This window comes from Phocoena phocoena, chromosome 6, assembly GCF_963924675.1.
Source record: "Phocoena phocoena chromosome 6, mPhoPho1.1, whole genome shotgun sequence".
Classification (NCBI taxonomy): Eukaryota; Metazoa; Chordata; class Mammalia; order Artiodactyla; family Phocoenidae; genus Phocoena; species Phocoena phocoena.
The window spans coordinates 10,799,806-10,825,489 of record NC_089224.1 but is presented as its reverse complement, the minus strand read 5'-3'; the positions used below and the strand labels follow the sequence as shown (position 1 = coordinate 10,825,489).

General features: G+C 47.0%; 1 protein-coding gene across 1 annotated transcript; it reads left to right on the top strand.

Annotated features, from left to right (window-relative positions):
* On the top strand, positions 1-24,977 carry PNOC (prepronociceptin). The gene is made up of 4 exons (XM_065879495.1): positions 1-190; positions 10,182-10,331; positions 20,762-21,213; positions 24,558-24,977. The coding sequence occupies exons 1-3, from the start codon at positions 11-13 to the stop codon at positions 21,164-21,166; spliced, it is 735 nt and encodes a 244-aa protein (XP_065735567.1). The 5' UTR covers positions 1-10; the 3' UTR covers positions 21,167-21,213; positions 24,558-24,977.
* The last annotated feature ends 707 nt before the right edge of the window (positions 24,978-25,684 follow it).

Below are 25,684 nucleotides of genomic sequence, written 5' to 3'. Positions count from 1 at the left end.
GCCAGGAAGGATGGTAGGTTCTGCTGCTCGCTTGATTAAGGGGGTCAGCGTGTGTCTGTGTCATCGAGGTGGGCAGGGAAGGGGAGGGCTGTGTGGGGCGCGGTGGGGGGGGGGGGAGCGTATATATGCTGGTGTGGCTGATACCGGGGAGCCTCACATCCGAAGGAGCCTGGCTACTGACAGCTCCCAGGTAGGTGACTGCAAGCAAGCCCCAGCCCCAAGACACGCTGTTGAGAGCCTGGGGAAGTAGCCGGGCGGCAGGGCTTTCTCCCCAGCCCCTCTCCTTTGTCCAGTGTGGATGCTGCTGGCCTCCTGTGAGATTATCCCTTCATTCGTCTTCTTTTCTGGGCTCGGATGGGGGGTGGAGGGGAGGGCTGATGCTTTTATCCTGAAGAGAGATGCCGAAGAAGAGCTGAACTTGGAGATGAGGAAAAGTTTTGATTCCCCAGCTGTGGCCCCTACTTTGTCGCTGCTGTCTGTGGCGAAAAGGTGGTTATAGGTGTGAGGTTAGGGGAGCGGCAGGCACTTGGGGGTGGGAGTGAGGGCTTGCATTTCAAGGCAACCCTCCAGAAGCCCCCAGCCCTCCAAGCACCCTTGTGAGTGATTTCTCTCTGCGCCTGACTTCTTTTGATAGGGCGTGCAGGCTGTTTTCAGCATGTCACTCAACTTGATTCAGATTTGGGTTTTTAATCCTGAGGGAACCCTGCTCCCCTAGGCACTGAATACAAATCGCTAGTAATGATGCGGGGGAAATCAGACCCTGTCTTGTGCTCCACCAGTTAAGTGGCTGATCGCAGTCGCTGTGTGTGAATTCCGCGTAGATTTCTGCAAGGTTGACCTTGGTCTCCAGACGCTGAATCCTTTGGAGGTCTCTTCTCTTCCTTTGCATCTTTCTTCCTCCTGCCCGTCTCTCCCACCTAAAGGTCTCTGCCGGGGTCCTGTGGAATACGATGTTCAGAAGTCATCCAAACTCTCTCTGGCTCAGCCTTTTTCCTCCTTCTCTCTTTGTGCGGCTCTCCCTTCGCGTCTGCCTTCCCCTCCCACCGCTACCCATCCCATCCTCCCCCATCTCATTCTGAACATGGACAAGTTCTGGGGGAATTTCAAGTAAGGCAGGATGATTCGGGAAATGGACTATTTAAAGCAAGCAGCTTTGGACTTGAATACCCCGATCCTGGGCTTCAACATCTGTGTTTCGTTTCCTTGAGCAGCCCATAATTGTCCCAATTATAACCAATAACATTGGTTGGCAGACTAACAAAAGATGAGCTTTTCATGGCATTCGCCAGCAAGCCTAAACCGGAGTTTTCAACATAGAGGGGGGGAAAAGTAAGTGCTTGGCTTCTTATCAAAACCTCCCAGGGAAACTGCTGCTCTCTCGCTTCCTGGGGGTAGCTACTGCAGACACACTCCTCTTTCTCATTTATAAAGTGTGGCAGGGAAAAAGTCTGCACGCTTCCACCGCTGCTGTGATACCGTTCACAAAAAGCATTCGTGTTCCTTTGGCCTTGCTGAGTCTTCTGCCGGGGAGGGTCCCTGGAAAGACTGCCCCCAACCACCATCTTGGTAAAAGGAGCAGCTTCCACCGTTCCCTGTGCTGCCCATCGAGGGCGCTGTGGTGCAGCCTGGGGTCATTCAGGGGATGCAGTTTTGTTCTCCCAGGGGCGGCAGCCCTGGCTTTATCAGCTGAAGGCTGAGGGTACTGGGGGATTTAGAGGTTGCCGATTTTGCATTGTCAATGAAGGGAATAATTGCAGGATTAGGCGCAAACGGGTGCTCTCTGGAGCCCAAGACAGGAGCTGTCACAAAGCTATTCTGTATTCAATCAGGTATCCACCAGGCAGGGTGGATCCAACAGAGGTGATAATAACAGCCCTTTACACTCATACAACGATTTACATCTTAGCGCTTTCACACCCACTAGCCCTGGCAACAAGCCGTGAGAGATGGTATCATTATCTCCATGTTGCAGCTGAAGAAACTGAAGCTGAGAGGTTAAATAATTTGTTGAGGACGTGGCAGAGAGGGGACTCAGTTCAGCCTTGCTGGCTCCTTTGCATCCCCCTCTTCGAGCCAGGGGTGCTTACAAACTAATGGGGTGGGCGCGGGGCAACACACACAGTGAAACAACTCGTGGATGATGCGAGGCTGGGTGTAATTAAGTCCTGGATTGCGTGGTCCAGACAGCAAGTGCTGGAGGAATTTGGGGGAAGGAGTCCTTGCTCAGAGATTCCAGGGATTCGAACCGGGCAGGGAAGGAGGTAGAATCTGGAAGAGCCAAGGGCTTTGGAGAGGGAGGTGGCAGCCGGGACAAGGGCACAAAAGGAGGTCAAAGAAATGAACCTTTATTGGAACCTACTATGTGCCAGGTAGTGAGCTAAACTTGTCTACATGCCTATTTCATGCTAACACACACACGCACAGTAGGGATGGGAGGTTTAGGGTGAGTGTTCTACGCTTTCATCCCCACGGTTCAGTTAGCCTCACGCCCCCAGCCCCAGAGCTCCCATGAAGGAAATCTACCTGATGTGAATCTGGGTGGAACTACTCATCAGATATCCTAGGGAGGGGATGGGCCCCTCCCAGAGAACAGGAGTCACAGCGATGACAGCCTGCGGTGGCTCGAATGGCTGGGAGTTCATTAGGCAAACTGGATGTTCTAAACACTTCTATGTAAATACCTATAGGTCCTCCACCCGCTGCTTTCCTTCTCACCACACACTGGCTGTGAGATTTAGGGCACACCAGTTTGGGGGGCAAGCCGATTTTCTGGGCATCTCCCGAGGATAGCCAGTGATCGCGTTCGGTCTTGATTTTCCGCGATCCTGTGATTGTTCAAATACTGGTTGCTGCCTCAGTGTTGCAGAAACACAGCATCGCTAGCTCTGAAGGGCCTGGCTCGGCATGTGACTTGTGGAACTGGCCCCCGAGGAGTCCTGGGTCTCAGTGAAAATGTCAGCGCATCACCAGCACACACCCAGGGCTCTGCCTTGCCACCAGGGCTCAGAGCCAACCTCCCCTCAGCTCACACTTGTCCTGTGCTCCTCCCCCACCAAGTCCCCATTCATCCTTTCATTCATTCAGCCGAGAAACGTGCTTCGCTTACTGATAGGAGCCCGCAGTACCGAGTGCCAGGAAAACAGACCTGGCAGCCTGTCCTCAGAGCTGTGGCCAATGTCATTAGATGTTAACGAGTCTAGGCCAAGTGGTCTCCAAAAGGGGCGTGGGTGCCCGACAGACCACTGGGCTTTGGGAAACTGAGGCTTAATTTTCTATGTGGTTATCTTATCTTTCTGAATTTGCACTTTAGTGGGATTTATATTGTATGTAACTTTTCTAAGTAAATTGGGAAGGTGAGCTCAAGACGGTCTGATTGCTAGAAGTATAAAGTTAAAGAAGTTTGAAGATTATTGATCTAGATCCATTGCTATTTTGCTTATCTGTATTTTCTAATCTTTTTGAAAGGAACCTTAAGAGGCTTTATTGTAAAAGTAAATAAAAGCTTTGAAAAATCCATTTAAGTTATTTTGACAGTATATGTGGAACCGTGGGCCAGAATCAGGAAGATCCAAGTTAAGAGCGATGACACCTTTCCACTTTTGTGGCAACCCTGATAGAAAATGTGTCCCTTGGGACTTCTCTGGCAGTCCAGTGGTTAGGACTCCTCGACGGGGCCCCGGTTCAATCCCTAGCAGGGGGCGGGGGGAGGAGGGTGGGAGCAAAAATTAAAAAACATAAAATTTTTAAATAAAATAAAAACAAAGACTTAAAAAAAAGAAAAAAGAAAGAAAATGTGGCACTCTCCTGAGCCCCAGCTGGGCTACTGTAACAAATATCTGGCCACTTATAATATCAAAAATATTGACCATCTAATCTATTATAACTGCCTCTTTTTGGAGAAGGGGAAACTGAGCCCCAGAGAAAGAAAGGGCCTTGTTCAAGATCCCACAGGTGAGGGCAGAGCCAGGCCTCTGGCTTCCAAGCAGAGGGCTTTTGTTCATTCACTGCTCACCAGCTCCAGGCACACCCGCTCTGTGCAGGGCGGGGGCGTGCTTTGCCCTTCACCTCCTCTGTGCCCATCCTCTCCTCCCAGGTGGAAATTTAGAGCAGAAGAGGGACCTTTTTGGATGCAAGTGTATTCGTCAGAGGAGGAAAAGAAATAAAGGGGCCTCAGTCATAGCTGGTGAACAAGCAAAAGCTCAGTGTAGGAGTCACGTCTGCGTTAAAGAAATGGGGCGTGTGGAAGACAAACCCCCGTACTGGTGGGCAACGAAACACTCCTCCAGGAACTGGGGAGAGGCAACAATAAAGAGGGTGTCATCAGAGAGGGGGAGCCCAGAGTTCAGGACAAAAGGAGCTCCTTACAATGAATTCATCTACATGAACACAGAAAACTGCCTAAATCTTTATTTTTTTTTTTTTTTGTGGCTGCGGCATGTGGGATCTTAGTTCCCTGTCCAGGGATCGAAGAGTCCTAACCACTGGACCACCAGGGGATTCCCCTGCCGAGATCACTGAGAGGTCTGGTGAGAGCGTGAGCTTGCAAATCAGATGGGTTGTGTTCTCAGCTCTGCCACTTCAAGTTATTTCTCCTCTTCAAGCCTCAATATCTTAACTGTAAAATGGGGACAACAGCATTTACCCCATAGGGTAGATGCTTATAAAGCAATCAGCACAGTGCCTGGCACAGAAGATGCTAAATATAATAATAATGTGATTACTATTAAATGCAAACAGAGACCATCCCAACGAGATGCCACCAGAATTTGCCAACCTTTCCAAAGCAGGACTAGTGTGTGGAACTTACGGTTTCCCAGAACACGTTTTAGAGTCAAAACACCTGAGTTTGTCTGGTTCTTGTATAAGCTGGATGACCTTAGGCAAGTTGCTTAACCTCTCTGAACATATGTTCATCTCAAAAGGGGCGATAATATTAACCCCAGGTTATAGGATTGTATAAGAATATAAAACTCTTTTGTAACCTACAAGAACAATATTTATATATGTGGTTGATGAGAAGGACGGGAACAGATATACCTCTAGCAGAAAGGCATATCTGTCATCTTCTCTTCTCCACTAGAAGCACTAAAATTACAGGCTTTCTCATAGGTCATAAGACAAAACTCAATTAACTTTTAGCTTTGGCTAAATCTTCATATGTAATCCTCCAAACAGATAAGCAACTAATGACATTGCCCTTGGAAGCAAGATTACAAGCAAATAGATTAAGCTAAACACAGTGGTATTTTATCTTCATAAAGAGTGAGGCACGATTAATTTATGAGGTGTTATTACTGAAATAAAAGGCAATTAAACATTTCTTTACTCAATACAAGATGTCCAGACCCACAGCATCCCCACATAGAAGGGTTAGCTGAGTTTGGTTCACTAAGTGAATACAAGCCATGTAAAATTCAAACACACTTAGGGTAGTTTTATTTACTGATGGTCTCTATTGTACAATTTTGAACAATAACAACAACTATTGTTACCCCCATTTTGCAGGTGAGAAGACTGAGGCCCTCAGAGGTGAAACAACTTGCCCAAAGTCACACAGAGTGCAAAGATCAAACATAACTCGGGAATTAACTCATTACTCACCTTGATTTTACTTCACATTAACTGATACACAGAGCAACAAAGCACACAGATGTTGTCAAGTCTTCTCAAAAATGAAAAACTTCTATTGAGTTTTCAAGAAAGTTTAGTCTTAATCTAGAACACAATTGTTCGAGGGTTGTGAGGAGTACCAAAAAGGACAAAGCGTCCCCTTTATAAGGATTATTATATATATTTTGAGCCTTTATTTATATTCATCTCATTTAAATATGAGAAACCATCTTTGAGTTGGACTGTGTGGTGATTCCCATTTTAAGGATTCTTTGAATTGCAGAAGAGAATGAATAACGTTGAGTAATGACTGGTTTTTAATTACTAGGTGGAGTTACAAGTTAAAAGCCAGGGGTAGAAATCTCTGTCTTCTGGCTTCTTTTACAGGCTAAATGCCTACTGAAATTCATCAATCTTTCTGTTTCAGTGTGACTGGAACATTGTTATGAAAAAGAAATAAAAACTTCAGCCTTCAGCATCAAATACTCTTTAAACTCATGCTAATTCATAAACAAGGATAATAACCAGCCATGCCTCCCCAGCACTCAATTGCTCCCAAGTGTTTTTCATTAAGTCTAAGTGAAAACACTTCCCACGATGCAATTTTAAGGGAATATTATTAATCACATGCCTTGATTAGCCTTGGGGAATGGAATAAGCAAATTGGCTGAATAAAAATGACTTTCTTCTTTCTGAAAAAAATACAACTTTAAATTTTAAATTTTTAAATAGATAGAAGCGCGGGGTAGGACGTGGAGGGATAGGGAGGTCAGAGATGGGAAGAGAGGTAAGTGTACCTTGGACCAGCAAGGAGGGCCAGGCTAATGCCAAGTAGATTTGATAAGGTTTTCCAAGTGCCAGACCAACAAAGGCCCACATTTTACATGCAGGAAACGTATCAAATGGAACACATGCTCAATGTCCCAGGAGTTCATCTTCTTTCCTCAACTCATCCTAAAAACCCATTTACCCAGAATTTGAGATAACAGGAGCAGTCAATCCATCAAACATTTCCTGAATGTGCAAGTTGCCACGGTTAATGAAGTTCATGAAAAACCTCGGCAGGAGAGCACTTCATTAACATCTGCCACAACTTATCAGCTCAGCCCGTGCAAACATGTGTTGCAATCTTGTATTAGGAAGCAAACAGTCCCTTTTCTCCCCGCCTTTCCGTCTTCTGTGAAGTACAGACACTGCCATCATGTGGCCATAGAGAGCATAGCATGCTGGACAAATCCTACAAAACCGTCTCCCGCCTAGAATGAAATTGAGTAGAACAAGAAACGTAAAGGCAATCACCAAATTAAACAAAAGATCTAGCCAAGCGGTCCTCAGTTTAAGACCTTTGCTTATATGGTGGCTGTCTGGAACTCAAGATACGTGTTCTCTTCAAAAGAGCCTGTAAGTGGTGATGAGTTTCCCTGGGTTGTCTACCAACACGTTGCACCAGTGCAAACTTAGCACGTAGCTAACCGTTACAACCATGCCTCCCGGCCACTGGCAACCAGTCTTCTTCCAGAACAGGCATGGGGTTCCAGCTTAGGATGGCATCTTGCCTTGATCTGGAGCAAAACTCATTCCCACTCCTCCCCGTCAACCCACCCCCCACCCCCCCCCTCCCCACCAAGCTGAACAAGTTAGCTACTAGACCCTTTGTCACTGACACAGGTCCTGAAGTGGCTCCCGTGCCATGAGCATCCCGGGCCCCCGGGGGGCCGGTGCTCCCAGACACTCCCCAGTTCTCCATTTGTGAAGGAGAAGGGAGAGGGCTCCTGAGATACTCCACTGTCACTTATCAAACTTTCTTGAGCACCTCCTAAGTGCCTGGCCCTGTGCTGGGTGCTGGAAATTCAGAGAACCATATAGAACAGAGATCTCTGCCCTTCAGGAACTCACAGCCAGTGGGAGACATAGATACACAAGTCCAAGCTTACCACGTAGAGTGCTAAGGGCCGCGCAAAAGACAATGATAGTATCACAGAGTGAAGGCTATGTCCTAGGCTCTTTCTCTGACAAGCTTTTACGTTGTACTTGTTCTGTGCCAGGTGCTATTTTAACTGCTGAAAAACATCAACCCATTAATCGTCCAATAAGATAGGTACTACTATCATCCCAATTTTACAGATAAGAACCGGAGAGGGTGACTTGCAGACGTGGGATCTGAACCCACGTCTTTAGCGATCAGCAGATGAGAAAACGTGAATCCCAACAACCCCGTCTCGGAGGTCTGTTGTGCCTATTTGACAGGCCCCTGGGCCTCGCTTGCTTCCCTGTGTGATGTACTGCTTTGCGAAGCCACAGGAGTAGACGAGACTCATCTAACCCAGACCAGGGCTTGGAGAAGGCTTCCCAGAGGGGATAATTCCTGAGGTGTGTATGAAGTATGTGCTGGAGGCGGGTATTCTGAGCAGAAGACACAGCAAGGGCCAAAGCGCAGTAGGCGTTAAGGACCCGATGGAGCTGGGAATTATGCGTGATTCACTAGAAATGGAGGAGCTTCAAGAGTGAGTGACAGGAGCTGAAGCCAGAGAGCTGGGCAGGAGCAGTGCTGACTCCCGCTGGGGGTTACAGAATTATTTTAAGCATAAGTAACATCATCACATGTGGAGATGGCTTGGTCGGGGAGGCGGATCATTAGGCAGACTAATTAGAGGGCAAGATCACAGTAACCAAGGCAATAGATCTCAGCTAAGGCGCTAGCCCTGGGGGTATAGGAGGAAAACGCATTTGAGACATATTTATCTGAATAGATGTTCAAGTTCCTTGTTCATTAACCCCAGACATCCCAATCTGTCGGGTAAAAGTCAGACCCTTTAGGATGGCCAACATGACCCTGTTTCATCTAGACGAGCCCCTTTCTCTCTTAGCAAGTGCTTCCCTTAGGGAGGGGGCCCCAGGAAAGTCACCTGCTCACCCCCACCCCCAAGGCTGTGATCCCGATTCCAACAAGCCTTTGAAAAGTTGGAGTCACTAGTTGAAAGCGAGGTAGTTCTGTGTCTCTCAGACGCCCTCTTCTCTGTCCTCTTGGCAGACTCTTCCTCATTATTCAAAAGCCATCTCAAATGTCACCTCATTGACTTAACATTGTTTGAGCATCTTTCATTCGACATCCTCTTGGTACGAAATGCTTGGATAATGCCCAAGGAGAGCTGGGGTGGTCTCCCAACATGGCCACTGGCACTGGATGCCCCTCCTTCTCCAATTAACTTGCTCCATTTCACTAAAAGATCCAGATTCAGTGGTTTTGGGGTAGGGCCTGAAATACTGCATTTCTTACAAGATCCCAGGGGATGCTGCTTATCTGCGGACTGCATTTGAACAGCGAGGCTTTTACGTTCTCTCAGTAGAATCTAAATGTACAATTCAGTGGGGTTTTGGCAAACGTATACACCCCTGTGACCTACACCTCAATCAAGAACATTCACATTTCCAGAAAGTTCCCTTGTTCCTCTTTCCATTTAATCCTCCAAATAAAGATGGTTCTACAGGGACCCAAAGCGATGTAGTCCAAGAAAATAGCTTTCTGATTCAGGAGACTCGATCACAGGAAAAATGTAAAGGGAAACAGGAAGAACTGTACATCTTTGAGACAATCCTACATAAAGAATATAAACAACTGATCTAACTAATAACTAGTAGAGCTATTACCTTAGAATAGTCCCTTTGTTCATTTTTTTTTAAGATTTTTTTGATGTGGACCATTTTTTAAGTCTTTATTGAAGTTGTTACAATATTGCTTCTGTTTTATGTTTTGGTTTTTTGGCTGTGAGGTATGTGGGATCTTAACTCCCCGACCATGGATCGAACCCACATCCCCTGCATTGGAAGGCAAAGTCTTAACCACTGAACCACCAGGGAAGTCCCTCTTTGTTCATTTTTCAATAGATAACTTCAAAGCCTGGTTCTGCAAAGCCTCGTCTTGTGCTTCGCACGGATTAGCAAGGTGAACATATTAGCTCTGTGCTCAGGAAGCTGGCTCACGTCTAGCAGGAGAAACAGACAAGGAACCTAGCAGAACCGTCCTGGAAGAGTGAATTCTGGGCCTCGGGCATTCCTGGCAGAGGCAGGGGAGTCTGGGGAGGATCGGTCACACGTAAATCTATTTCACACATCTCACTCATCACCACACTTTGCAAAACGTCCCTTATGGGTCTAATCTTTGCAGTAGCCCTGGGACAAGGTGGGTACCACTATTCCCCTTTTAGAGTTATGAAAACTGAGGCTGGGAGACGTTGTCTTCAGGCCGTACACTGGTAAGTTGCAAAGTGAGGCCTTTAGCTCCCTGGAAGGGTTCGTGCACGTGGAGGTCAGCTGAGTGGCAGGAATCGCAGGGGTGCTCCCCCCAGGAGCCCAGACACCAGCCCTGCATGAACATTACGCCTGGCAGACAGGCCTGGGCCACCCGTGCTCTCAACAGTCCACTCCCTCCTGGGAGGTGGAATCTCAGGCCCAGCTGCACTGTCCCCTCAGAAGAGTGTGTTTCCCGCATCCCCTGTGTGAGGGTCTCCAGCCCCTACTGGCCCCCACAGAAGGGCTGTGCTAATTGCCACCCGCCCTCACTTGTGTTTTAGCATCCTGCTTCCAGCTCCTGCACCATGAAAATCCTGTTTTGTGACCTCCTGCTTCTCAGCCTCTTCTCCAGCGTGTCCAGCAGCTGTCAGAAGGACTGTATGGCCTGCAGAGAGAAGCTCCGCCCCGCTCTTAACAGCTTCAACCTTGAGGTAGGTCCAGGAGCAGGCCTGTCTTCCCCTCCCTCCCCCCAAGGTCACGTGACTCTCCTAGTGTCAGATGGTCTGTAGGAAACAGATGTGGACTTGAGCATCTTCTGAAAGCAAACCCTGTCATCCTTCCAGTTTACCACGCTCATATAAAGACCCACCCATGCTGCCATTTTGTTCCCATCATTAAAATAATGCATACTGGGCTTCCCTGGTGGCGCAGTGGTTGAGAGTCCGCCTGCTGATGCGGGGGACACGGGTTCGTGCCCCGGTCCGGGAGGATCCCACATGCCGCGGAGAGGCTGGGCCCATGAGCCATGGCCGCTGAGCCTGCGCGTCCGGAGCCTGTGCTCCGCAACAGGAGAGGCCACAACAGTGAGAGGCCCGCGTACCGCAAAAAAATAAAAATAAAAAAATAATGCATACTCATTCTAGAGAATTTGAAAATTTCAAAAACTATTAAAAAAAAAAAATTTAAATCACCTTTAATCCCACCAGAGAAAGAATCCTAGTTTTTTCACTTGCTATGTTACACAAGGATAATTTTCCCCCGTTATTAACATTATTTGAAATTACTTCTTCCCATGAATACAGTATACTTTGCTTAACCAATCCCCTCCTGTTGAACATGTATATTGCCCTTCAGTTTTGATATTATAGACAGTTCTACAATGAACACCTAAGTGCTCTCTCGTATTTTAAATTTTGATTTGAGCACTAAATTTCTTTTTACTAAGTAAGCTGCTCTGTCAACTGCTTTCATTATAGTTTAGTTATTCCTCTCCTATTAAATCCAATATAACTCAATTACTTTTTCTTTGTAGTCAAGTAAACTCTTTTCAAAAGATGCCATGTTTGAAACTCCTCAACCTTTAAGAACAAACTTTCGCCTACTGTTCCTTAAGGCAAGTGTACAAATATAGGAACCAAGTACTCACGCTGGGATAACACCCTAATGTGAGCAGACACGGCCCCCGACGCACCCAAACACCAAGCTCCTCCTGTACCAGCTCAGTGGTTTCCAAGTCTGTTTTTCTGAACAGTAATAACCACCGAATCATGAAGCGCATCCCCAGAGAACCCGTTCAAAGTTCATCCATCCTCCTCATTCAGCCATCATGGGTTTCCTGAGCACCTACTATGTGCTGAGCACTGAACTAGGCCAAGGGCCCTGAGGTGAGCGGATGGATGGCTTTTGCAACTGGTGGGAGAGAAGAACCCCCAATCCCTCCATGAGTGTAATTACTGAGCCCCGGGGAAGCAAGAACAGGGGACCCCAACCTAGTCTAGAGGGGCAGAGGGGGCTTTTGGAGGAACTAAGTCTTTAAGGAAACCGAAAGAAGATCTGAGGTGAAGAGGCAGGGAAGAAGAGCCCCAGGTGCCCAGGTAATGGAGGGAGGCGTGGGGGAGGGGAGGGGGCACACGTGCAAATGCCTTCCAGGGGACTGGAGTGGCAATTAAGGAACTGAGAAAAGCTGAGTTTGGCTAGAACACAGAAGGCCCACCTGCCTTTTCTGTGCAACCCAGAGAGGCTTAAAATTTCACCCAAAACCAAACCTTTCCCTTGGTCTTAGTAAACGGAGCAGACAACTAGTTTACACGTAAACCAGTGAAGGAGTTGATTAAGTAATAATCTCATAATCGCCACACTTTTAAGGCTCTGAGGTTGCAGCCTAGACAAGACTGAAAGTTGTGAACAATTCCTGAATCACGAGCTTTAACTGCAACCCTTTATCTCCCACTCAAAAAAGCATTAGGACTCGAACAGATATTTGTACACCCGTGTTCGTAACAGCATTACTCACAAGAGTCAAAAGGTAGAAATGACTCAACCGACCATCGAGAGATGAATGGATAAAGAAAATATGGTCTATGCATACAGCTGAATATTATTCAGCTTTAAAAGGAAGGGAATTGTGACACATGTTATGGCATGGAGGAGCCCTGAAGTTGTATGCTGAGTGAAATAAGCCAATCACAAAAGGACAAATGCTGTATGATTCCACTTACCTTAGGTTCCTAGAGTAGTCTGATTCGCAGAAACAGAAAGTAGAATGGGGGTTGCCAAGGGCTGGGGAAAGAGGAAAGGGGAGTTAGTGTTTAACCCGTACAAAGCTTCAGTTTGGGGAAAGGAAAAAGTTCTAGAGATGGTTGGGGGAGGTGATGGTAGGACAACAATGTGAATATATCAATACTTAATACCACTGAGCTGTACACTTGAAAAGGGTTCAAACGCTAAATTTGATGATATGTGTATTTCACAATAGAAAAAAAAGTGTTAGGACCTCAACTGTAAGGATAACCCTAAGTCTGCTCTAATTTATTTTTTACGAAGTAAAGCATTCATGGATTTAGGGGATTTGTTTGTAACAAACATCGCACCTGACTGGGAAGCGCTATGATTCTCCCACTCCCGGGACACCTTGACCTTGGGAGCCCTGTTCTGAGACAACAGAGGCCACCAGGGACAGATTCTCTCCAGCCTCCTTATTGCCATCTCAGGATCTGTCCTCCTGCCCTTGCTTCCTTCTTCCTTTGTACCACTGATTTTCCTGCTGGGAATTTCTCCTTTTTCCCCTCTCCCACTTGCTCTTTCCTTCCCTCCGTTGTCATGTTTTTGAAAGAGTATCTACACTTGTGACTTCCAGCCCCTTGCCTCTGCCTCACTCCTTAGCTGCTCTCGGAGGTCACCAGCAGCTCCTAACCACAGAACCCCCAGCAGATGTGCAGGCTTACCTCTCCTCGTCCCCTCTGGGTGAACCCGGCTCTCTTCCCCACTATGACTCTTCCTTTTCTGCCTCCTGTTGCGGTCCTGTTCCTTTTCCTGCCCCCTGAACATAAGCAATCGCCAAGATTCCCTGCTTCTTACCTCCTTCTGAGATGCCGCATCCACTTTCCAGGCCGTCCGCTCTCCCCAGACAGCAGGTAACGCCCAAAGGTACACCCCTCACCTCCTCTCTGCTGGGCTTCCATCACTTTCCATAGTTTCCGGGAAATCCAGGCTTCCCTTCCCTTTCCACGGCTCCACGAACCTGACCTGCTATCTTGCTCATGGCTCTCCCTCCTCCCCCCGGCCAATAAATCCTACTCATTCTTCAAAACCCAGGTTAGGTTTCACCTCTTAGGAGAATCTTTGCTGACTCTCCACCTGGCCCCAATCGAGCCAGCCCCTAGCTCCTTTGCTCTCTGATGATTACTTGCATCAGCTGGTCTCTCACCACCGGGTATGAGCTTTCTTTGCTGATTATTCTGGGTATCCCCAGCATGTTGCAGTGTGTGCCACAGAGCAGTACTCAGTTAAGAGGTCCCATGGAAATTGTAAAATTGCAAGACCTTTAGTCTCCTAATAGGTGCAGGCACTGCACAGTTTTTACACTGGTGTCTTTCAAAGCCAGTAAAGAAATTGGAGCCTGTTTCCATTTCTTCATAGCATCTTCAATCTCTGGGGTCCAGACAACACTTAGAACATGGCCAGTTCTAGCCTCACAGTGAGGGATAATCCCTACCAGTGCCTGCTGACCCCCAGAGGACCTGGCTGCCTGTTTGGTTTCTAGCTTGTATTCACTTTTAACCTATTTTTTTTAAAGTTTTATGAGATGTCTAGAATTGAGGCAACCACATCTCATTTCCAAATCTTTCAACCCTTGAGTATGTCCACTCTGTGAATGATGGGGGACTCAGATATTTAGGCAAGGGTCAGCTCCCCAATCCCTCCACCAAATGGTGTAATCCTGAGCTATTCCCAGGACCCTTGGCTTCATCAAAAATTTCTTTATTTCTCATTCCAGGGCAATGGTCCAAGTATGGTTGTCTTTTTGGTAGACTATCATTTTGGTCAGTAAATGATTCACACCCCCCCAAACCATTACAATGTCCTGGGCTTTCAGCTAAACTGTGAACGGTACTTACACCCTCAGCTGAAGAAGAAAAAAACTAGATTCACTGAGTTGTTTCAGAGACAAAGAAGAAGGTGACTCCCAAGAAAGGTCTGGGGAAATTTATTTAAATTCCCTAAAACTCTATTAAAAGCAGAAGAAACTACCTTCTGCTAGTAGTTTGTCTTCATTACATGAAAATTCTTAATCGTTGACTTGCAGTCGGAGTTCCCAATACGTTTTTCTTTTGTACTATTCCTCTGCTGGCCCGCTTGCATTGGCCCTCATATTCTGGCAGAACCTCCTAAAGCAAATAGATCTCAAATGTCTCTCTGTCAGAAGTGGTTGGATTCCTTAGTGGCAGAAACGTGACAAACTCAATGAGCTGCTTCTTTTCCTTCCAATGGGCTCGTGGGCCTGTTTCCGTAATCTTCGATCCCAGACCTCCAAACGGCCTTTTGCTCAGTTTCCTCCCAAGCCCAGCTTTACAGATCAATTTGGCACCAATCTGGGACTTTCCAGATGCTCCTGGGCACTGTGGCTTAATATAGCAATGTCATCAGTGTGGGCTGTGAAAATGTGTCCAGCTCACTTAACGGGCCATTAACCCATCTCTGGAAAGAAGCTGGTGGGTCCCTCAGACCAGAGAGTTTAGGCATTAAGCTCATAGGCCCATCTGGTGCTACAAAAGCTGTCGCAAATTTGGATTCCTCATTTTTGCCCAAAACCTTCTCCTAAATCAAGAATTGAGACCATTTTGTTAGTACCTAATTCATCTAATAGTATGTTGAGTCTCGGTGTGGGCTCTGCATCTGGTTTGATGGTAGCATTTCATTTTCTCTGATTGACACACAACCTAATTACCATCTGGGCTGAGAAACTCAGGGGCTCACAGGAGATCTGATAGCCTCTGGGCTTAACAGCTCCCACCTGTTTCTGTAAATGGAAGGAGCAGAACCATACAGCAAGCACTTTGAGGCTCCTCTTCTGCGAGGATCCCACCGAGTGTGCTCCAAAGGTCCATTTCACCTCTACACTTCTACACTTCTGAAACCGCACAACTCAGATTGGGACTTGAAACACTGGGGCTGGGGGCTGGGACTGGAACCCACGGTCTTTTAATTGAGATCACACACCTGGTCTCAGGACTTAATGAAACTCAGATTCTTTATGTCTCATCACAGAAAGAATTCAGTAAAAGACAAAGTGAAAGGTAGGAAGTGGATTTATTTCGAGAGATACACATTCCATAGACAGAATGCCGTCCGTCTCAAAAGGTGAGAACGGCCCTGGGAGAAACACACTCCACCGACAGATGGTGAGCCATCTCATAAGGAGAGAGGCCCCGAAATATGGGGTGGTTAGTTTTTATGGGCTGGGTAATTTCACAGGCTAATGAATGGGAGGATTATTCCAACTATTTTTGCAGAGAGGGAGGAGACGTCCAGGAATTGGACCACCACCCACTCCTTGACCTTTTACGGTCAGCCCTGGAACTGTCATGGCACCTGTAGGTGTGTCATTTAGATGTTAATGTATTACAGTGAGTGTGTAATGAGGCTCAACGTTCCACTGGAAGTCGAATCTTCCACCGTCTTGGACCTAGTTGGTTCTAACCTGTTTATGTCATATCTTCTAGGGCTATGTCATTCTTTGAGAGGTTATGCCCTGCTCCCTTCCCTCCTGTTTCACTTCTACTGGCTTTCCCAGTGCTACCTATGCTTTCCTGTTATCTCCTTGACTCTGTAGTATAGGGTTTCTCAGACTCATCACCGTAGATATATTAGGCTGGATAATTATTTGTTGGGGAGGAGAGGGCTGTCCTATGCATTGTAGGATGTTTGCTAGTGTCCCTGTGGAACAGAGCAGGACTCTGTGGGACCCTCCTGGGTACAAATCCTTCTGTGTCCCCCATTTCTTTTTTTGTGGGAAATAGGCTTCATCCAGCCTCCAGAACTTTCCCTGAGTTCCAAAGGGTAGGTTCAAACAGTTGTTAATCAGGGGCAAGGGGGGAGCAATCAAACAATAGTGCAGACTTGGGGCAGGGTTCCTCCTCAAGGGATACATATAACAACACCTCTGTGTTCTTCTGTGGGAACTAAGGCCCTCATCCTTAGGAGGATGGTAACTCCAGGCTGAGCACAAGATTCCTGGAGCACCTGTTACCTCACCACCAACACGTCACACACCCTGCAGCCTTCACCCCAAATCTTGCCTATTAAAAACCTCACCACCAACACATCAGAACAAAGTCACACACCCTGCAGCCTTCACCCCAAATCTTGCCTATTAAAAACTTCTCCCCGAAAACCATCAGGGGGTTTGGGATTTTTGAACATGAGCCACCTGTTCTCCTTGCTTGGCCCTGCAATAAACCTTTCTCTGTTCCAGACTCCAGTGTTTCGGTTTGTCTGGCGTCACTGTGCGTCGGGCACACAACCTTGTGTTCAGTAACAGCTGGCCTCTACTCACTGGATAGCAGTAGCATCCCTGCTCCCACCCACTGTGTGACAACAAAATGTGTCTCCAGACATTGCCAAATGTCCCCTGGGGGGCAAAATGGCTCCCAATTGAGACCCACTGCTGTAGAGCAATAACCCAATAGGATGGTGATCTAAAAGAACAAAGTACAAATTGGTTCTACTCAGTTTCCTTCAAAGTGTTTCAGGAGCAGGCGTAGTGCAGACCCGAGTGACTCTCTGAAGGAGTCCCCAACCACCATGTTCCATGATGGTTTCTTCCTCCTCAGAGCCAGCTCCAAAGCAGGGTTTCTCAAAGTGTAATCCAGCCTCAGAATCACCTGGGATGCTTGAAAATGCAAATTCCTGGACCCCACCCTCAGTTTACTGCATCAGAATCTCCAGGGGTATAGATTGAGAATTTGCACTCTAAAAAACCCCAGTAGGGGTTCATAAAGACCGCTCAGGTCTGCAGCTCCATTGTTCTAGAGTCCACCCTCCCCATCTATGGAATTTGCCCATCATTCTTTCTTCCCCAGTGAGTTTGTGGGTGTGAAAAACTGGTTTCTCTATGTATCTCACTGAGTTGTCAGCATCTCTGAGGAAACTCTAAATGGAAGAGACATACTCGAAAAAATCTTGTGTATCAGTAGGGGCCAATCTCACCACCTCTGGCCAGCAGGTGGTCTGGGCAAACGTGTTCCTTGGAAACCTTACCAGCGAAGGAGAGTGAGAGTAACACTCCCACTGGATACCACCTCTTTCTTCTCTCTGTTCCAGCAGAAAATGAGCAATTTCCCCATCAGAACCTTACTTTTTGGTCTCATAGAATCCTTATTTTCCCATTAGTTTCCACCAATTCATATTGCAAGCACAGAGAAGTCGCTGACTAGGAGGTGTCCTGGATTGGGACTTGAAACATTGGAGTTCTGTTCAGGTTATACTGTTATTTCACCATGTAGTTTTGGACCCATTACTGAACCTCATTATAACATACGAACATGGACCACACTGGTCGTTTCCAAACCAGGACAAATCTCACAGTTACCTGAGCCTTGTAAAAATAAGCTTTAAACCCTGGTTCTATTCCTCAGAGGTTTAACTGGGTTGTGAAATTCTGTGTTTTAAAAAGTTCTACAGATGGTTCAGATTCACACCCAGGTGTAGGACCCATTGGACCAGGTGGTGCCCAAGGAGTCTATGCAATGCCTTGGTGATGCACACAGGAAGAGTTGAGGCATCTCCCGGTGTGACCATTGGGCGACCTCAGCTGCAGAACCCCTCTTCCTCCTCTTGTTTCTCTTCATTTCACATCCTCACTATGGACTCCACTTTGTACTCCAGCTATGAGATGCCCGGAATGCATACACGTTCTCCCTACAGCACAGCTAGCAGCCAAGTGAAGAGGTCCTAAGCCTGGAGTTCACGGATGCCTGTCCATGGCTAGGCTTTAGAAGATGTATGAACCCCCTAAAATTATACGCAAATGTGACATGAATGTGCAGTTATACAGTGAAAGGGAGGGAATCCCTTATGGAGAATAATTAGATTCTCAGAAGAGCCCATGACCCAAAAAAAGGCGAAAAACCCTGGTCTAATGGGACAGACGAAACAAAGAGCTGCAACAGGGTGACGAGCACTACATCAGAAGCATGTGCTAAATGCCAGAGGAGTTCGAGTCTGGCTGCAACTAGCTACAGCTCCTGTTCTTCCAGGGACTCCCTTTCTCATCTTTTCTCTTTTCTTTTTTTTTTAAAGTTTTCCCTTTGTCACGCTTAGCTAAATATAAAGTGAATTCTTTATTAATACAGCTCAGGGTAACAAACCTCTACTTGAAACCCTCCTATTTACTGGATGGAGAAGATTCCTCCATGAGTAAGATGTGGTCCCTAACTTGTCATATTCTGTCTTGTAAGGTGCTACGATTATACGAAGCATTCAAATTTCCACAAGTGGAGAACAAAGTTCTGTGGGAGCACAGAAGCAGGAGAGAGCAATTCCAGCCGGGGAGCCAGAAGCAGGTGTCATTGAGGAGTAGCTCTGGAGCCTGGCTGGCCCCAAAGGATAGATGGAAGGAGGTTATTCCATCAGAAGGAACAGAGTGAGAAAAGACATGTGGGGAAGGCGAGGGAGCTCGCTGTGTTTGAGGCACTAAGAGCAACCTCATATGCCTGAAGCAATGAGGGGTGTTGAGAGGAAGATTCAGAAATAAGACTGAGGGACTTCCCTGGTGGTCCAGTGGTTAGCACTCTGCAGCTACAAAGGAGGTTGGGAAACATATATGTGGCCTTCAGGAAGAAAACAAGTGTTCTCTCTCTTTTTTAAAAGAAAATATTTATTTATTTATTTGGTTGCACCTGGTCTTAGTTGCAGCAGGCAGGCTCCTTTGTTGCGGCATGCGAACTCTTAGTTGCGGCATGCATGTGGGATCTTAGCTCCCCGACCAGGGATCGAACTCATGCCCTCTGTATTGGGAGAGCAGAGTCTTAACCTCTGCGCCACCAGAGAAGTCCCAGAAGTGCTCTCTTAGTAAGGAAGAGGGGAGATGGGTACAGAATGGGCAGGTGGTAGCCTCTGCCCCAGAAGAGAAGGTGGGCTTTATTCTTAACAAAGTGTACTTAATGTGTTGGTCAGACATTTTGATGGAGATAGAAGACACGGCAGGCGGACTCTCAACCACTGCGCCACCAGGGAAGCCCTGGGTGGATGTTTTTGCTCCCCAGGTAAGGCCAATGAGGCACACACACATCTTCTCACGTCCCACACCTGCCCAGGCAGAGCAGTAACTCTTGATGCCCTGTAAGCCAAGCAAAGACTCCGAGGTCTGACGAAGGGCTCTGCCGCTTCCTGCTGACCATGATGTCAAGGTCAGGTTGAAAGGCGGTTTCCATCTGGCTAAGGCCAGAAACACAAAGAGGAGCATTCAGGGTGAAGTCAAAACAGCAAATAGGAAAAAAAAAAAAGTTGGAGGCAGAGGCTTCCAGGAGACCTAATCGGAGACCGGAACGTGGGAGGAAAGGGCCAAGGCCAGGACCAGTCAGGAGGGTGGGAGATATCATGGTCAGGTTGGTAGTCTAGATGAGAAATGGAGAGGCCTGGAGAGACAGAGAAGCAGCAGGAGTTCCTCGGGGGCTGGCAGGTCTACTGGATTGTGTCCGATGTTCCCCGAATGCCCAACCTGCCTACATCCCAAGGTCTTGGCCCCCATTTTCTTTTTTAAAAAATTTTTTTATTGAAGTATAGTTGATTTACAATGTTGTGTTAATTTCTGCTGTACAGCAAAGTGACTCAGTTATACACATATATACATTCTTTTTCATATTCTTTTCCATTATGGTTTATCCCAGGACTTTGAATACAGTTCCCTGTGCTATGCAGTAGGACCTTGTTATCCATCCATTCTATACGTAATAGTTTGCATCTACTAACCTCGAACTCCCAATCCATCCCTCCTCCACTCTCCCTCCCCCTTGGCAACCACAAGTCTGTTTGACCCCCATTTTCTGTAACTGATGCACAGATAGTGACGACTAGTGTGTGTGAGGTGAAAAATGAATCACACCAAGGTTGATCTTTACCTGGTGACCTTAAAATAACCATGCAGATTTAACTACGTGACTACATACTACATACTACATACTTAAGAAATCCCCAGTTTCTTAAACCGATCTGACCTCTCCTAAGCTTGATAAGAGAACAAAATAAAATTCTTCTTTATGGGTGACCCTGATGAACTGTGTTTGGCTCCAAAAACCCGACGAAGGCTATAACGCGGTGCAGATTTGGTGCATTCATTCTGTTAACTTGCTGTGTCACCTGTGGTGAGTTAACCTCACCTCCCTGAGCCCCAGTTTTCTTTGTGAAATGACAGAGCCGGGCTAGTTTTCTGCTTCTTTCCAATTCTGAAATTCTACGAACTTAAATAACTGCATGTAAAACTGCTGCACGGTACTTGATAAATGGGTGCTTCAGGAGCACTTGCGTTGGCACCAAAGTAGACGACAGAAGGACTGGATCTCCTCGTGGGCTTGATCTCCTCATTGCCTTGGACCAATAGCTGTCCCTCGTCTTTCTCCCTCCTCCACCTCCATCTTTGCAGGTGTGCATCCTCGAGTGTGAAGGGAAGGTTTTCTCCGGCCCTCTCTGGACTCCGTGCACCAAGGTCATGGCGAGGGGCTCCTGGCAGCTCAGCCCTGCTGACCCAGACCACGTGGCAGCTGCTCTTGACCAGCCAAGAGCCTCTGAGATGCAGCATCTGAAGAGAATGCCCCGTGTCAGGAGCCTCTTCCAAGCTCAGAAAGGGACAGAGCCCGGCATGGAGGAGGTGGGGGGCATGGAGCAGAGGCAGCTGCAGAAGAGGTTCGGGGGTTTCACCGGAGCCCGGAAGTCGGCCCGGAAGTTGGCCAACCAGAAGCGGTTCAGTGAGTTTATGAGGCAGTACCTGGTCCTGAGCATGCAGTCCAGCCAGCGCCGGCGCACCCTGAACCAGAATGGTAATGCGTAGCCGGAAGGGGAGCCCCTCCCAGCTGTACCGTCCACTTCAACCCATGAGTGAGTGGGGCCCGAATGAGCTGGGGGCAAAAAGAAACCTTCTCTACCCCTGCCTTAGCCATCCTCCCTGGCCTGGGGAAGCACACTGGCCCCCAAACACATACACACACCCTACACCACCTCCAGGGGTTCAGCTCCTGGGAGGCCTGGGAGGTAAACCCACCTCTCTACCACCTGCCCACCTTCTCTCTGGGAGCAAAGATTTTCCTGGGAGTGCTCTCGACGCTGACCACTGCCATTAAGAGACTGGTTACCATGGGGATAATAGTGTGTTGAGATAACTAATTCCTCTGTAGCTCTCCAGGAGCTTAGTTTCTATGGGGACAGTTAAGTGGACCAATCCTCCTATCTGGTTGCCATAGAAACCATTCACTCACCTTTCCTCCGAGACTAAGAACGGAGAACTGGACCTACGCTTAGCCATTCGCAGAGAGTCTGATTTCTGTGGCTGTGATGTTGCTATTTCACCTTCAAAGATGGCTTAGCTGTCCCTTCCCTTCCCCCCCTGTATCTCAAGGTGACTGGCTTCCATGGAAACCATTAAACTTTCCCAATCTCCCCCAGTCAAGGAGTTCTGGTTAGGACCAATTCTTGTCAGGACACTTTTCTGCTTTTCTTTCTTCCACACATCACTCGTCCATCTGACCACTTGGCCAGAGACGGGCTGATTCTTTGCAGCCAATGGAACCTGAGCAAGGCTTTGAGAATCTGGCCCAAGTGACCTGAGTCGCTTTTGGAAGAGGGACTAAGGGATCATCATCTCTTCTCAGTTTTTGCCTCTTTCCAGGTGCCATTGTTGTTTTGTGTTTGTTTGTCCTTTTCCTCTCTCCCTTCTGGTATGTTCTTACCCCCATAGACATGTTTATACATGTACCTATAATGCAGACCAGATGATAAACATCAGAGATGCTAATTTATTGCCCAGGCATTACAAACTAGCTTTCCTCAGCCCATCAATTTATACGTAACTCTGAGTGGCACAGGGAACCAGCACGGTGGAATTGTCTGGAAATCTAAGAAAATTCCAACCATCAAGCATATATGCCTTAATTCATGTGTGGGAATATGATTTATCTGCAGGATCTCATATTTTTCCTTAAACAGTCTAGAGACTTCCCCTAACAGAAAGAACTAATCAGTTGGTCAAAAACTCTCCCCAGACATTGTTACCCAGGTGGGGGCTTCTCCCTGACTCGGAGGCATAAGAGGAAAAAAATCTGCACGTGCTGTGTTATTTTGCTTCCCGTACGTCAAAGGTAGCCAGATTGTTAAAAATCTTCTTTCAGAGTATATGAATACACGTGTGAATCTTTGGCATCCACACTTTAGCAGGGAGGCAGCCCACGTAGTGCTTTGCAGGTAGGCTGGCTTGTTTGCAAAACATCCATTACCAAATACGGGTATGTGTATTAAGTTGTGAGCCGAAGGCCGCCGTGTTTATTTTAGCAGAATGACTAATCTCCGAAGGCCCTGAATTAACCTGCACTGTTTCTGAAGTCATATTCTTGGATCCTTAACAAGCATTCTATTTTTCCTAAGCCATTCCTGCACAGGACCTAACGGTAAATCTTTCAGAGCTAGCATGGATTGAATTCTTTCAAATCTTAAAGATATTCTCCTTTAAAGGGACCCTCAAGGAACACTGAAGACATGTCTAACTCTGAACTGCAACCATTTTCTTTACCTAAAGACAGTTCAGAATCAGTCACATTAGCAAGAATCAATTTATTTAAAAAAACAAAACAAAAACTAGTTGAGCCCCTATTCAGGTAATTGGTTTTTCTAGTTATCTATTAAGCTTCACTGAGCGGCACTGAAACATAACTGGTAACCAGCTTCTGTCTGTGGCTTTGCTCAAGATGTAAAGTTCTTGATGGAAACACTGCAGATATTAACCTGCTCATTTGGGTGTTATTGATTGCTCTCCTTCTGTGACCATCTCACTCATTCTTTTTTCCACACATTCATGGTTGCTGAGTTCCAGTGCAAATGTGTATTTATGAGTCCCTTAAGCCTGTCTTTCTTCGCCTATACATACTCCAACCAGCCCCACACATGCTTGAGATTTCTCCACGGCTGGGGGACTCCTGTTGCCGGGCTGTTCTGAACTCCTGAGACATCCAACACCAACCTATATTTAGAAGGCTGGAGGAAATGGCGCCACCTAACACACGGGATAAAGAGCCCTTATTCAGGGACTTCTCTGGCTGTTCAGTGGTTAAGACTCTGCGCTTCCAACGCAGGGGGTTGTGAGTTCAATCCCTCGCCGGGGAACTGAGATTCCCACATGCCACACGGTGCGGCCAAAAAATTTAAAAAGAAAACACCAAAACCTTATTCAGAAAGTATAATTGTCACTGGGTCTAAGCTCGGCCACACGACAGGCCAATAACTGAGAGATGAGGTGTTGGGACAAAGCGTAATGACTTTATGCGGGCAGCCAGCAAACCGAGAAAACGGTAAACCAAACTGTCTTGCCTGAGTTAGAATTCAGGCTCCTTTTATACTAAAAGGGGAGGGAGTAAGGTCCAACATTTCCTGGTTCCCATCAGCCTCCAGAGGGGATGTGTTCATTTCTTCCTCCCTGCAGTCATTCACAGGTGGGCCTGGTCAGGATGTTTCCTGTGAGCTAAACCAAGGTATTTTAGCTTAATGCTCATTACCTGGGAAGCAGGATTCCCAGAGATGGGCCTTTACGTATAACTTAAGCTTATAGGCAACAACCCTTTAGTGATTAACATGTAATAGGATACAAAAGTTCTTCCCTATTACATAATGATGTCCTAGAAAGGAAGGACACTGAGGTGCAGGACCAGTTCTAGACAGACCTGTGAAAAGTGCACAACTGGTCGTGGTACATACCTTCCCTTTCCCTGGCCCTATACTTCCCTCCTCTCTTCTGCTGTCCCTGGCCTTGAACTTCTAGACAGTGGAAAGTAAGCAGATTCACTCCTGGTGAGAAATTGGTGAAGTTAGCACTTGGATTATAAAAGAGAGCCATAAATGAGGGCTCTCTTTAGCCTGAAGAAATGAATTACCACACACAGATTCCAAACTCCAGGGATGAGAGAACTGCTTCTGGGCAGTTCTCCCCTTCTGACTTTGAAGCCCTAGCCCACAGACCTCCCTTCATTCTGTTGGTCCTGCCACAAGACCCGGGGGTGGGGGGCGGAACAGGAAAGCAGGTATGTAGAGGGAGACGGGAAACCCTTCTTGTTGCTTTTGGGACTAATTATGTGAATGATAGCTTTTCTTTGCCTCCTGTCTCAGGCACTAGGGAAAACAGAACTGAAGGGTCAGAAAAACTGTCAGATTTGCCCCTGTAATCATTTCTGTCTCCCCAGGTGTCCGGGTGATCCACAAATCAGCATGTCTCCAGCCCCAGACCTGCCGGCTGGGAATCAGGATTCCTTCCTCCCCAAGGCCCTGAGGCAGGCCTTGTCTCCAGGCCTCCACCCACAGGGCCCAGCCCCATCTGGTTGTCTTTCCCTTCCCCCCTCCTTCCTGCCCCTCCCCCCATGGCATGTTTCATGACAACCCTGTTACTACATCAGAGTGTATTTTTGTAATTCTTCCAGCTAACATTTAAACAGCCCCATCTTTCCTTCTCACCCACCTCTTCCCTCTTCTAGGGGTGGGTTCAAGGAACAGGAAATCAAGAGTGGGGTTTTGACTCGTCACTGCCATAACTTGTTTGTAAAAGAGCTGTTCTTTTTGACCTATTGTTTTAAACAGATATTTCTCCATTAAACTTATACTGAGCAAATGGTTAGCAAATTGGTTGGCTGGTTTTTTTTTCTTAAAGAGTGAGCATTTTTATTCCTGAAGAGCCTTTAGTGAGAGTAAAAACAGGGACAAAAAGGGACTTCCCTGGTGATCCAGTGGTTAAGACTCGCGGTCCCAATGCAGGGGGCTGGGTTTTGATCCCTAATGGGGGAATTAGATCCCGCATGCATGCCGCAACTCACACCTGGCACAGCCAAAATAAATAATTTTTTTAAGAAAAGACAAAGAGAAATGTTTAAATCCAGAAATTACCCAGGAATATGATCCGAAATGCAAAGTGGGGGAGGGGTGGGAGGCTGGGATTAGCAGATGCAAACTATTATATATAGGATGGATAAACAAGGTCCTACTATATAGCACAGGGAAATACACTCAATATCCTGTGACAAAGCATAATGGAAACGAATATGAAAAAAAATATATATATATGTATAAGCGGATCACCCCGCTGCACAGCAGAAACTGGTTGGCTGTTTTTTTGTTGTTTTTTATAAATGTGTTTATTTTTTATTTTATTTATTTATTTTTGGCTGCACTGGGTCTTCGTTGCTGCGCACAGGCTTTCTCTAGTTGTGGTGCGCGGGCTTCTCATTGCGGTGGCTTCCCTTGTTGAGGAGCATGGGCTCTAGGTGCCTGGGCTTTGGTAGTTGTGGCATGCAGACTCAGCAGTTGTGGTGCATAGGCT

What these genes read in the sequence shown, in the direction of transcription:
- PNOC (XM_065879495.1), top strand. Translation starts at nt 11, where the DNA reads ATGGTAGGTTCTGCTGCTCGCTTGATTAAGGGGGTCAGCGTGTGTCTG. An exon ending in TGGCTACTGACAGCTCCCAG is followed by an intron (nt 191 to 10,181) that starts GTAGGTGACTGC and finishes CTTGTGTTTTAG; the next exon opens with CATCCTGCTTCCAGCTCCTG. An exon ending in TTAACAGCTTCAACCTTGAG is followed by an intron (nt 10,332 to 20,761) that starts GTAGGTCCAGGA and finishes CCATCTTTGCAG; the next exon opens with GTGTGCATCCTCGAGTGTGA.